Here is a 13,796-nt window from a genome sequence, read left to right on the forward strand (position 1 = left end):
CTTTGTTTTTCTGCTTCTAGTTCCTTTAGGTGTGCTATTAGATTTTGTATTTGGGATTTTTCTTGTTTCTTGAGATAGGCCTGGACTGCAATGTATTTTCCTCTTAGGACTGCCTTTGCTACATCCCACAGGGTTTGATTGTTGTTTTTTCATTTTCATTTATTTCAATATATTTTTAAATTTCTTCTTTAATTGCCTGGTTGACCTGTTCATTCTTTAATAAGATGTTCTTTAACCTCCATGCCTTTGGAGGTTTTCCAAACTTTTTCCTGTGGTTGATTTCAAGTTTCATAGCATTGTGATCGGAAAGTGTGCATGGTATGATCTCAATTCTTTTATATTTATTTATTTATTTTTTTATTTTATTTTTTATTTTTTTAACGTTTTATTTATTTTTGAGACAGAGAGAGACAGAGAATGAACAGGGGAGGGGCAGAGAGAGAGAGAGACACAGAATTGGAAGCAGGCTCCAGGCTCTGAGCCATCAGCCCAGAGCCCGACGCGGGGCTCGAACTCATGGACCGCGAGATCGTGACCTGAGCTGAAGTCGGCCGCCCAACCGACTGAGCCACCCAGGCGCCCCAATTCTTTTATATTTATTGAGGGCTATTTTGTGACCCAGTATGTGATCTATCTTGGAGAATGTTCCATGTGCACTTGAGAAGAAAGTATATTCTGCTGCTTTAGGATGAAAACTTCTGAATGTATCTGTCAAGTCCATCTGGTCCAGTGTATCATTCAGGGCCGTTGTCTCTTTATTGATTTTCTGTCTAGATGATCTGTCCATTGTTGTAAGTGGAATATTAAAGTCCCCTACAATTACCACATTCTTATCAGTAAGATTGCTTATGTTTGCGATTGTTTTATATGTTTGGGTGCTTTCAAATTTGGTGCATAAACATTTATAATTGTTAGCTCTTCTTGATGGATAGACCCCATAATTATGATATAATGTTCTTCTCCATCTCTTGTTATAGCTTTAGTTTAAAATCTAGTTTGTCTGGTATAAATATGGCTACTCCAGCTTTATTTTGACTTCCAGTAGCATGATAGATGGTTCTCCATCCCCTCACTTTCAATCTGAAGGTGTCCTCAGGTCTAAAATGAGTCTCTTGTAGACAGCATATAGATGGGTCTAGTTTTTTATCCATTCTCATACCCTATGTCTTTTGATTGGAGCATTTAGTCCATTTACATTCAGTGTTATTATTGAAAATATGGGTTTAGAGTCATTGTGTTATCTGTAGGTTTCATGCTTGTAGTGATGTCTCTGGTCCTTTGTAGTCTTTGCAACATTCCACTCACAGAGTTCCCCTTAGGAACTCTTGTAGGGCTGGTTTAGTGGTATTGAATTCCTTCAGTTTTTGTTTGTCTGGGATAACCTTTATCTCTCCTTCTATTCTGAATGACAGCCGTGATGGATAAAGGATTCTTAACTGCATATTTTTCTTATTCAGCACATTGAAAATTTCCTTCCACTCCTTTCTGGCCTTCCAAGTTTCAGTAGGTAGTTCTGCTACTTACCCTTATGTGTCTACCCTTGTAGGTTAAGCCCTGTTTATCCCTAGCTGCTTTCAGAATTCTCTCTTTCTGTTAGTATTTTGCCAGTTTCATTATAATATATCATGCAGAAGATCGATTCTGAAGGGAGTTCTCTGTGCCTCCTGGGTTTCAATGTCTGTTTCCTTCCCTGGATTGGGGAAGTTCTGAGCTACAATTTGTTCGGGTACACCTTTGGCCCTTTTCTCTCTCTTTCTCTTCTGGAACTCATATGATATGGATCTTGTTCTGTTTCATTGAATCACTTAGTTCTCTGACTCTCCCCTCATGGTCCAGAATGTTTTTATCTCTCTTTTTCTCAGCTTCATCTTTTTTCATAATTTTATCTTCTATTTCACCTAATCTCCCCTCTGCCTCTTAAATCCTCACTGTCATTGCCTCTAGTTTATTTTGCACCTCATTTACAGCATTTTTAATTTATCATGACTATTTTTTAGGTCCTTAGTCTCTGCAGCAATAGATTCTCTGCTGTCTTCTATGCTTTTTTCAAGCCCAGCGATTAATCTTATGACTTTTATTCTAAATTCTTGTTCAATTATCTGTTTTTTGTTTATATTTGTTTTGATCAATTCTTTAGCTGTCATTTCTTCCTGGAATTCTTTTGAGGAGAATTCTTCTATTTCGTCCTTTTGGCTAGTTTTCTGTCCCTCAAGTGTTTAAAAGCTTGTTATGTGCTCTGCACCTGTGAGCACTACTATGTTAAAGAGGGGTCATATCCTGTCCAGGGCCTGGCCCTTCAGGCGGTGTTTTTTGGAGAGTGTTATACTCTCTGTTATTGTGACTTTGGCTACTTTATCTCCCTACTGTAGTGATGTTTTGGACCCTCCACTAGGTGTGCTTTGATTTATTCCTTGAAGTTGCTGTGGGAAGGAAAACAATCAGAAAACAACAGCAAACACACAAACAAAAAAACGCAAAAACAAAAAACCAGAAACACCAGCTATAAGTAAAAAACAGGGTGGAAGCTGTGCTGATGGAAGAGGCCTTATCCCATACAAAGAGAGAAACGACAGGGGCCAGGAAAAAGAGAAGAAAAATTGACCAGATAGAGAAACTATATGGCTTAATCCAGAGAGAGAAAAAGGAAAATAAGGAGGTGTCTAACATGTATGAAGAGAATAGATTAAAAAATTTGTCTGCTTAAACAAACCAAAACCAGAGTGACCAGACTAGAGGAGGGAAGAGATAAGAAAGAGAACAGGAAGGAAGAATATACATATATAATAAGAATTGTCTGAGAACTAAATCAGGCAATGCAAGAGCGCTGGTCTGTGTTGTAGACTCTACATCTAAAGTTCTCTCTTGGCCAGCAAGAGAGCGGATGCAGAATTAAAAGCAAGAGATGGCTAATGTCCAGGAAAAGACAAAGCCCTGAATAAGAGTCCTTGCTCTGTATTTATTAAGATTAGAAGGCTTACAGACCTGATGGGCATGCACAAAGAGACAATGAATCTGTGAACATTAACTCATGGGCATGAGGGAAAGGGGGTTTTGAAGATATATGGTGTTTGGGGTTTCGGTTAATATGAAATAAAACCTGGTGCTGGGCAGATGGGCAGATGGTTGTTAACGGCAGACAGAAGGCACCATGTCTGTTTATCTTAGCTAGCCTAGGGGATGAGACAGATAGAGCATATAACCTCAGGGTTAACAAGGCACCTTTCTTTTGTTAATCAGCTCCCATCTGGGTAGCTTCACCTGCAGTGCAGCAGTCTATAGCCCTATTTACTCGTTTACCTAATTTAGTCCTTCCCTCCTGTGAAAGCAGCTTTCTGCTATAGTACAAAATTGGGAGACACTTTTGCCCTGAATACCTAATCTTGTTTACCTCATATGCCTTTGTATTGGGGGTCTTTGCTCCCCCCACTCTATTCTGGGGGACTTTGCCCCCCTCTGGTCTATCCTGGGGGTCTAATCTTGTTTACCCAAGCTTGGATGTGAGCATCCTATGACTTTGTAATTCTTTCTGCCTTGTTAACCCATTGGTGCAAGCCTAGGGAATTTCTAGGCTTATTCCTCACAGGTCTGGAGGAGGGGCTGACTGGTTTGTCACTGTCAATCCCGCTCCAGTAGACATGCACTTACCAGGCACAGAGGGGCGTGGTTTGGTGTAGGTGGGTCCCACCTCCACTGTGGGCCCACTGTCCACTGTCGGTTCCCTGAAGCCCTGCCTTGGTGGTGGTGGGGAGAAAAATGGCGACACCCCAGTGTCTCCTCCATGGACCAGGTGTCCCCAACAACTCTGTTCAAGCCGTCTTCACTGTGTTGCAGGTGCAAACGAGGCGGTTTGTCCCACTCTGCTGACTCCTGTGCCTTCCTGGCATTGGGCTGGGATTTATTTATTTATTTATTTATTTATTTTTAAAAATTTTTTTTTCAACGTTTATTTATTTTTGGGACAGAGAGAGACAGAGCATGAACAGGGGAGGGGCAGAGAGAGAGGGAGACATAGAATCGGAAACAGGCTCCAGGCTCTGAGCCATCAGCCCAGAGCCTGACGTGGGGCTTGAACTCAAGGACCGCGAGATCGTGACCTGGCTGAAATCGGATGCTTAACCGACTGCGCCACCCAGGCGCCCCTGGGCTGGGATTTAAACCCTGATGTCTTTAAGGTTCCCACTCCATCCACCCTGGTTTCGGGTAAGTGCTGCTTTGCACTACCCCATTTATGGCCTCTGGCTGGTGGGCACAGGCAACCTTTGCCCTTTGAATGGCTACATACCTTCTTCCCACAGCACTCCAGGGAGGGGATTGCGCACTATGCCTCTGAACTAGTTACTGAACCGGGACTGGCTCCCTTCCTCCTCAGGTACTCAAACAGGGCAGCTGGCCCTAGTCTGGAGAAAGCCCCACAGTTAGATTGGATCTTTCTCCATCCTGGTCCATGGTTTTTCTCTTGTCCAGATACCGTATTACACTTCCCCAGTCTCTTTTTCTCTTCCCTTGGTCTCTCCACAGAAGGGGATCCCTCCCCTCCTTTCCTCTGCCTCCTGTTTTATCTCTCCCAGTTCACAGTCACGCCGGTATGGCCTGTCATGTTGTCCCCATGGGTCCCTGGAGGCGTCTCTATCACTTTGCAGCCTGGACTCTTGGAGTTCAGAGTCCTTTGGCCTCAACACTGCTGTGTTTGAGAGATGAGGGAACTTCGGATCTCCCTACTTCTCCGCTATGTTGGCCCCTCCTCCCTTAATAATTTTTAAATGTCCTCTTTATCTCAGATGATAGTCCTGGTTTTGACATTTACTTTAATATTGATACAACCACTGCAGCTTTCTTAGGCTTCATTTGTACCTGGCATATATGTTTACAGTCTTTATCTTTCAAGCTATCTGTAGTCTCTAAATTTTTCCATTTACATTTCAATAGGCTTTTTATGTATGTCCTTTTTGTGTTTTGTTTTCAGTGGTTGCTTTAGTGATTATATCCTTAACTTGTTATAGTCTGTCAAAAGTTAGCTTTGTACTACATCATGTAAGGTGTAAGAACCTTGCAACAGTATAACTCCACTTACCCCCCACTACTGTCCTTGGTATTATTGTTTAATGTATTTTATTTTTATATACATCATGAACCTCACAAGCCGGTGTTATGATTATTGCTTTAAAAAGTCATTTGTCGGGGCGCCTGGGTGGTGCAGTCAGTTAAGCGTCCGACTTCAGCCAGGTCACGATCTCGCGGTCCGGGAGTTCGAGCCCCGCGTCAGGCTCCGGGCTGATGGCTCGGAGCCTGGAGCCTGTTTCCGATTCTATGTCTCCCTCTCTCTCTGCCCCTCCCCCGTTCAAGCTCTGTCTCTCTCTGTCCCAAAAATAAATAAACGTTGAAAAAAAAATTAAAAAAAAAAAGTCATTTGTCATTTAAAGAAACTGAGTGGGAGAAAATAGCATTTACATCCACATATTTACTATTTATAATATTCTTGCTTCCTAGAAGTTCCATCTGGTATTTGTTCCTAAAGAATTTCTTTGAATCATTTCTTGTAGTGCAGGTCTGCTGGTGACAGATTTTCTTAGTTTTTGTTCATCTGATACTGTTTTTATTTCACCTTGTCTCTTTTTTAGAATGATTAGTTGTTTGGTTGATTGATTGGTACTTGTTATTCTGAAATAATGATAGCTTTACAGGAGGTTGCAAAGATGATATAGACAGAACCCAAGAACCCTTCACCTAGTTTCTCCTAATGGTTACATCTGATAAAATTTGGGTATAATACCATATCAAGGAGTTTGACATGGATGCACTGTGTGTGAATAATTCTATGTAATTTTACCACTTGTGTAGATTTGTGTAACCATCACCACAATTAAGATACAGAACTGTTTATTACCACAAAGATCTCCATTGTGCTACCCTGTGATAGTCGTACAGACACCGTAACCCCCAACATCCTTAACTCCTAGCAACTACCAATCTGTTTTCTATCTCTAATTTTCTCATGTAGAGAATGTTTATATAAATGGGATCATGAGTATTTGACCTTTTGAAATTGGCATTTTTTTCACTTAGTATTATTTCTTTGAGATTCATCCAAGTTATTGCATGTAGCAATGGTTTGTTTCTTTTTATTGTAGTTGTATTCCAGGGTATGGATGTACCGCTGTTTGTTTAGCCAGTCACCATTAAAAGACATCTGTGTAGTTTCCAATTTTGGGCTATTACAAATAAGTCTGCTACGAACAATTGTTTACATGTTTTTGTGTGACCATAAGTTCTCATTTCTCTGGGATAAGTGCCCAGGAATGCAAATGCTACATGGTATGTTAAGTGTGTGTTTAATTTTTTGTTTTGTTTAGTTTTATTTTGTTTTGTTCAGAAACTGCCAAACTTTTACAGGGTGGCTATGCTATTAACTTCAGTAATATATGAGAGAGACAGTTTCTCCACGTCATCATCCGCATTTGATATTGTCACAATTGAAAAGTTTTAGCTGTTCATGGCGATTAAGGAGTGCACTTACCCTGATGAGCACAGGGATGGAAGTGTTCAGTCACTATATTGTACACCTGAAACTTAATATTACACTATATGTTAACTGTTATTTAAATAAAAACTTAAAAAAAATAAAAGTTTTAGCTGTTCTAATATTTTCTAATATTTGTGTAGTGATATTTCATTGTGGTTTTAGTCTATATTCGCCTAATGTCTAGTTTTGTTGAACACATTTTCATGTGCTTATTTGCTGTATATCATCTCTGGCAAAATGTTTTTTTATGTCTTTTGGTCATTTTCTAATTAAGTTTTTTTAATGTTGAGTGTTGAGAGTTCATTATATATTCTAGATGTGAGCCCTTTTTCACATATGTGGCTTACAGATATATTTTCCTAATCTATAGCTCATCTTTTCATTCTCTTAACAGAGTTTCTCAGAAAAGAAGTTAATTTTGGTGATTTTTTTTATTTGATCATATTTTTCTTGTGTGAATCTTGCTGATGCTCAACGTTTTCTCCTATTTTTGTTTTACTAAAAGTTTTATAGTTTTCTATCTTACATTTAGCCCATGATCAATTTGAGTTACTTTCTGTAGAAGTTTCACTTTTGGACTATGGATATCTAATCGCTCCAGCAACTTTATTTAAAATTAAATAAAAGGCTTTTGCACAGTGAAGGACAATAAAAAGGTTTTCAGTAAAAAGACAACCTACTGAATGAGAGAAGATATTTGCAAACAGTATATCCAATAAAGGGTTAATATCCAAAATATATAAAGAACTTATACAACTCAACACCCAAAATGCCCCAAACAACCTGATTTAAAAATGGGCAGAGGACTTGAATAGACATTTTTCCAAAGAAGACATACAGATGGCCAACAGACACATGCTCAACATCACTCATCATCAGGGAAATGCAAGTCAAAACCAAATAAGATATCACCCCACACCTGTCTGGATGACTAAAAAAATGCAAGAAATAACAAGTGTTGGTGAGGATGTGGAGAAAAGGGAACCCCCGTACACTGGTGGTGGGAATGTAAATTGGTACAGCCACTGTGGCAAACAGTGTGGAGGTTCCTCTAGAAATTAAAAATAGAAATACTATATGACCCAGTAATTCTACTACTGTGTATTTACCCAAAGAAAAGGAAAATATCAATTTGAAAAGGTATTTGCACCCCTGTGTTTATTGGAACATTATTTACAACAGCCAAGATATGGGAGCAACCTAAGTGTTGATCAGTAGACAAATGGATAAGGAAGATGTGGTATATGTATACAATGGACTATTATGCCACCATAAAAAGGATGAGATCTTACCATTTGTAACAACATGGATAGACCTAGAGGTATTGTGATAAGTAAAATAAATGACACTGAGGAAGATAAATACCATATGATTTCACTAATGTGGAATCTGAGAAGCAAAACAAATGAATTAACAAAAAGCAGAATCAGGTCTATGCAGAGAATAAACTGATGGTTGCCAGAGTTGGGATGGGGTGGGGAACACAAGAGACCAGTTAGAGAATGAATAAGTCATGGGAATAAAAGACACAACAAAGGGAATATAGTCAATGATACTGTGATAGTGTTGTATAGTGACATATTTTAGCTACCCCTGTAGTGAGCATATTGCATATTGAGAGGTTGAATTACTGTGTTGTATACCTGAAACCAATGTAACATTGTGTGTCAACTATACTAAAATAAAATAATAAAAGACTGTCCATCTTAAGAATTGCTTTCACATCTTTGTTAAAAATTAGGTGATTGTATTTGTGTGGGGCTATTTCTGGGTTCTCTATTTTGTTTTATTTGTCTATGTGTCTCTCTACCCCTACCACACAGTCTAGATTACTGTAACCATGTAATGTCTTGAAATTGGCCAGACTGATTCCTCCACTTTATTCTTTTTCAAAATTGTTTTAGCTACTCTAGTTTATTTGCCTTTTCATAAAAGTTTAGAATAACTATGTCTATGTCTAAATATTGATGGGATTTTGATAGGAATTGCATTAAACCTGTATACCAATTTAAAAATTTTTTAATGTTTATTTTTGAGAGAGAGACAGAGACAAAGAGTGCGAGCAGGGGAGGGGCAGAGAGAGAGGGAGACACAGAATCTGAAGCAGGCTCCAGGCTCTGAGTTGTCAGCACAGAGCCCAATGCGGGGGTTGAACTCACGAACCTTGAGATCATGACCTAACCTGAAGTCAGACTCTCAACTGACTGAGCCACCCAGGCACCCCAGACCTGTATATCAATTTAAGTAGAATTGACATCTTTATTATAGTGGGTCTTCCAGTCCATGAATGTGGAATATCTCTCTGTCTGTTTACATCTTTTATTTATTTCATCAGCTGTTGTACTTTTCAATATATGTCTTGCACATGTTTTGTATTTTATTTTTCTAAGCAATTGTAAACGCTGTTGTGTTTTTTATTTTGGTTTCCACATGTTCATTGTTAGTATAAAGAAATATGGCTAATTTTTTAATGTTGATTTTCTATCCTGTGACCTCACTGAAATCACTAATTCTAAGAATTTTTTTTTGTTGCTCTTGATTCCTTGGGATTTCTAGGTAGACCATCATGTCCTCTCCAAATAGGGAAAGTTTTCATTCTTCCTTTGTGATCTATATACCTTATATTTCCTTGTCTTACCATGTGCTGGATAGAACTTTCAGTACTATGTTGAACAGTAGCAGTGAGAGTGGACATCCTTACCTAGCGTCAGGTCTTAAAGGAAAGCTTTCAATCTTTGACCATTAAGCACAAAGTTAGCTTTAAGTTTTTTGTAGAATTAAAAAAAAAAAAACAAGTTGAGAAAGGTTCATTATATTCCTAATGTGTTGAGAATTTTTATCATGAATGGATGTCGAATTTTGTCAGATGCTTCTTCTGTGTCTATATTAAAAGGATCATGTGGGTTTTTTTCTTCGCTAGCCTGTTAATTTGGTTGATTCTATTGATTGGTTTTTGAATATTGAACCAATATAGCTAATACATTTTTGCATATGTAATAATGAAGGATATTGGTCTATAGTTATCTCTTTTTTTATCACTGCCTTTATCTCTTTTTGGTATCAGGTTAATATGGGCTTAATAGAATGAGTTGGAAAATGTTCCCTTGTCTTCTATTTTCTGGAAAATATTGTGTAGAATTTTAATTACTTCTTGTGTGTTTGGTAGAGTTCTCCAGAGAACCTATCCAGGCCTGGGGATTTCTGGTGTAGAAGTTTTTGATTACAAATTCATTTTCTTATTAGGTATAGGGCTAGTCAAATGATCTATTTCAGATTAAGAAAGTTGTGGTAGTTTGTGCTTCTTGTGGAATTCACTTCATCTAAGTTGTCTAATATATGTGTGTAGAGTTGGTGGTAGTATTCCATTATTCTTTTGATGTCTGAAGGGTCTTCTGCAATATTCTCTGTTTCACTCCCAATATCAGTAATTCATGTCTTCTCTCCTTTTACCTTTGTCAATTTTTTTTTTTTTCAACGTTTATTTATTTTTGGGACAGAGAGAGACAGAGCATGAACGGGGGAGGGGCAGAGAGAGAGGGAGACACAGAATCAGAAACAGGCTCCAGGCTCTGAGCCATCAGCCCAGAGCCCGACGCGGGGCTCGAACTCACGGACCGTGAGATCGTGACCTGGCTGAAGTCGGACGCTTAACCGACTGCGCCACCCAGGCGCCCCTCAATTTTATTAAACTTATTAAAATACCAGGTTTTTATTTGATTTTCTCTATTGTTTCTCTGTGTTCAATTTTCTTGATTTCTGCTTTCATCTTTATTATGCATTTGCTTCTACTTGCTTTGGATTTGTTTTGCTATTCTTTCTTAGTTTCTTCAAATGGGAACTTAGATTATTGATTTCAGACTTTTCATCTCCTCTTTATGCTATAAAGTTCCCTCTTGGCAGTGCTTAAGCTGTGTTCCTCACATTTTTATATGTGTATTTTCATTCAGTTTAAAATATTTATTTCTGTTGTACTTCTTTGACTCATGGATTTATTAGAAGCATGTTATTTAGTTTCCAGGAGTTTGGAGATTTTCTTATCTTTTTGTTACTGATTTCTAGTTTGTTTCAATTGTGGACAGAGAACATACTCTATTTGCTTTTAGTATTTTTACATTTTTTGGATTTTTTTTTATAGCCATGGCTATGCTTTGTCTTGGTATATATTCTGTGCTTAAAAAAGAATGTGTGTTCTTTTGTTATGCAGATTTTCTGTAAATGTCAATTAGATCTTGTTTGTTGATGGTGTTGAGTATCCTTGATGATTTTGTGTCTAGTTATTCTATCAGTTGTTGAGAGAGTAGTATTGAAATCTCCAGTTATAATTGTGAATTTGTCTCTTTCTCCTTTCAGTTCCATCAATTTTTGCTTAAGGTATTTGCAGTCTGTTGTTCAGGGAATACACATTTAGGATTGCTATGTCTTCCTGTCTTCCTGGTGGGTTGACACTTTTATAATTATATAATGTTCTGCTATATCCCTAATAATATTCTTTGCCCTGTAGTTTACTTTTGTGATATTAATATAGTCAATCTACTTTCTTTTTATTAATACTTAAATGACATCTTTTTTCCTTTTTATACTTCTAGCTTATATATGTCATTATATTTGAAGCAATATAATATATATACAATATATATATTATATATATAATAAATTATATATAGTATAATTATATTATAGCCGCCTTATTGTTGGGTCATTTTTTAAATCCTCTTTGCCTATCTTTTTTTCTCTCTCTTTTTAAATTTATTAAGTTTTTATTTTAATTCTAATATAGTTAGCATACATACAGTGTTATATTAGTTTCAGGCCTACAATCTAGTGATTTAAAAATTCCATACATTACTCAGTGCTCATCATGACAATGCCCCCTTAATCCCAATCACCTATTTTATCCATTCCCCCTACCCACCTACCCTCTGATAATCACCAGTTTGTTGAGTATAGTTAAGAGTCTGTTTCTTGGTTTCTCTCCCTCTCTCTCTCTGTTTTTCTTTGCTCATTTGGGTTGTTTCTTAAATTACACATATGAGTGAAATCATGTATATTCAGCCCTAAAGAATAAATCTTGCCATTTGCAAAGGCATGGATGGAGCTAGAGAGTATAATGTTAAGTGAAATAAGTCAGTCAGACAGCTAATCACTATCTTTTAATTGTTGTACTCAGGCTATTTACAGTTAATGTAATTATTAATTTGTTACAGCTGTGTTTTAGACTGTGCCTTTTGACCTCTACCTTAGTCGTTCTGGACAGAAGAATCTGGAAACCAAGAAACAAACTTTATTTTTCCTCTCCATTCATTTGTGCATTAAAGGGTTATGCATGTCATAAATAGTTAACATATACCATAGCACCTAGAAACACTTCATTATTTAGGACAGAATACCAAGCATCACAGATTTTTGGTGTCACTGGGGATATAATTTGAATGGTGTCAGAGAAAACCATTTTGAAATAAAAATAAGAAACATTGATAATGCACCATTTTGACTGCTTTTCTTTATAAAAATACAGATTACGTGACTTCTCTGGGGAGACTCGTGGCTTCCCGGTATGCAGATGGCCTGTTTCCACAGTTCTACAGACCCGAAGATGGCAGAGTATACAATGTAAGTCGGAGTTCCCTTGATGGATAGGCCCAGTGACATGCTTCTGGTGTCTGGGAGTGGCCTATGTGGAGAGGCTCACACTGCTTCCTATTGATGCAGTGGAGCCCAGGCCTTATCAGGGCTGGAGGCTTTCTTCTGGCCATGTGGAGAGTGATGAAAGTTATGGCTTAGGGGCTGGGAAGGGAAGCACTTGACCTGTTAGAGATGAGTGCATGAAATTGTTGACCAGAAAGTGAAAACCTTCGCATATCAATAGTACTTTGTTTTGCCTTGAAAATAAAGAAGGTGTAGTATGACAGAAGTTAGCAGACAGGCAAGAGCTGCTGCTGTTACCTGACAATGCACAGGGAACAGGGGGCTACTTTTATAGCTAGTGGTTTTATAGCAAGCAGCACCTCTTACTGGAGTCCTTAATTCCGGCAATTCAACACGTGACTCGTGTAGTCTCATAACGTGTCTGCCCCTGTGCACACCCTGGTACACCACAGGGAACTCACAAAAACTCATATCCCATCATGTCACTTTACAGATATTTGTTCGTGTCACTGTACATCTATGTACCACCTGGACTGCTATATCTTTTTTTTTCTTAAAATTTTTTTTTAATGTTTATTTATTTCTGAGACAGAGAGAGACAGAGTATGAATGGGGGAGGGGCAGAGAGAGAGGGAGACACAGAATCCAAAGTAGGCTTCAGGCTCTGAGCTGTCAGCACAGAGCCCGACACGGGGCTCGCCCTCACAAACGGTGAGATCATGACCTGAGCCGAAGTTGGTCGCTCAACCGACTGAGCCACCCAGGTGCCCCCCCTCCTTTTTTTTCCTTTTAGAGAAAGCATGTGAGTGGAGGAGAAGGATAGAGGGAGAGACAGAGACAGAGAGAGAGAGAGAGAGAGCCAATGAGAATCCCAAGCAGGCTTCATGCTCAGTGTGGAGCTAGATACAGGGCTCCATCCCATGACCCTGGGATCAGGACCTGAGCTGAAATCAAGAGTCAGATGCTCAACCAAATGAGCCACCCAGGCACCCCTGTTATTTCTAAATATTTAAAAAAGTTTACATTACTTTTTGAACTTAGCAATAATATCCATAGAATCTTGAGTTTGGTGTGCTAAATATATTTTTTATCTTAACCACATGAAAATCAGTACAGAACTATTGAAAACATCTGTCTTTGCCATCTGACCACCTCCACAGCCCCTATGACATGGTCCTACCCTGGTTTCTGTATCGTGGTAGAAACTTTAATAAGTTCTGTGAATGCTGGTGAGAGATTTAGGAATTTTGCCCTAAGGAACCATGGAAAGCAACAGGAAGTGGTGCTGGAGCTTGAGGAATAAGCTGGAGAGACACAGGAGATAGAGAAGGAAAACAGTTTGAGGCAGAAGGAACAGCGTGAGCCAAGGCATGAAAATGTGGAATTACATGGTGTGTTCAGAAAACACATTTTCCTTAACAATTTAGGTATTTAAGGGGTATTCTGAGGGTTGTTAAAGTTAAAAATAAGTACCAGATCTTTCAAAATTTGATTCTTCACAGAATAGGGCACACTTTTTTCTTATTCCTTTTCTATGTCTCCTACCTCCCTGCACCCTAAGAGGCCTTGCACAGTTGTGCCTGGTCTGTGTGAATGATCGTTTTTTTGTGTCTACAAGAAATTGCCTGCA

At 38.5% G+C, this 13,796-nt stretch overlaps 1 protein-coding gene across 7 annotated transcripts in view; it reads left to right on the forward strand.

Annotated features, from left to right (window-relative positions):
* VWA3B (von Willebrand factor A domain containing 3B) overlaps positions 1 to 13,796 on the forward strand; it is a 214,686-nt gene that overhangs the window by 11,689 nt on the left and 189,201 nt on the right. For all 7 annotated transcript variants that reach the window (XR_015249270.1, XR_015249267.1, XR_015249268.1 and 4 more), the window contains exon 3: positions 12,036 to 12,130. Coding sequence is in view for 3 of the 7 variants with exons in the window: in XM_086701270.1 (XP_086557396.1) it covers positions 12,036 to 12,130 (95 nt within the window). In the remaining 4 variants the exon portion in view is untranslated. The remainder of the gene's footprint in view (positions 1 to 12,035; positions 12,131 to 13,796) is intronic.

This window comes from Puma concolor, chromosome A3, assembly GCF_028749965.1.
Source record: "Puma concolor isolate L17-30 chromosome A3, mPumCon1.1.hap2, whole genome shotgun sequence".
In the NCBI taxonomy this organism is placed as follows: domain Eukaryota; kingdom Metazoa; phylum Chordata; class Mammalia; order Carnivora; family Felidae; genus Puma; species Puma concolor.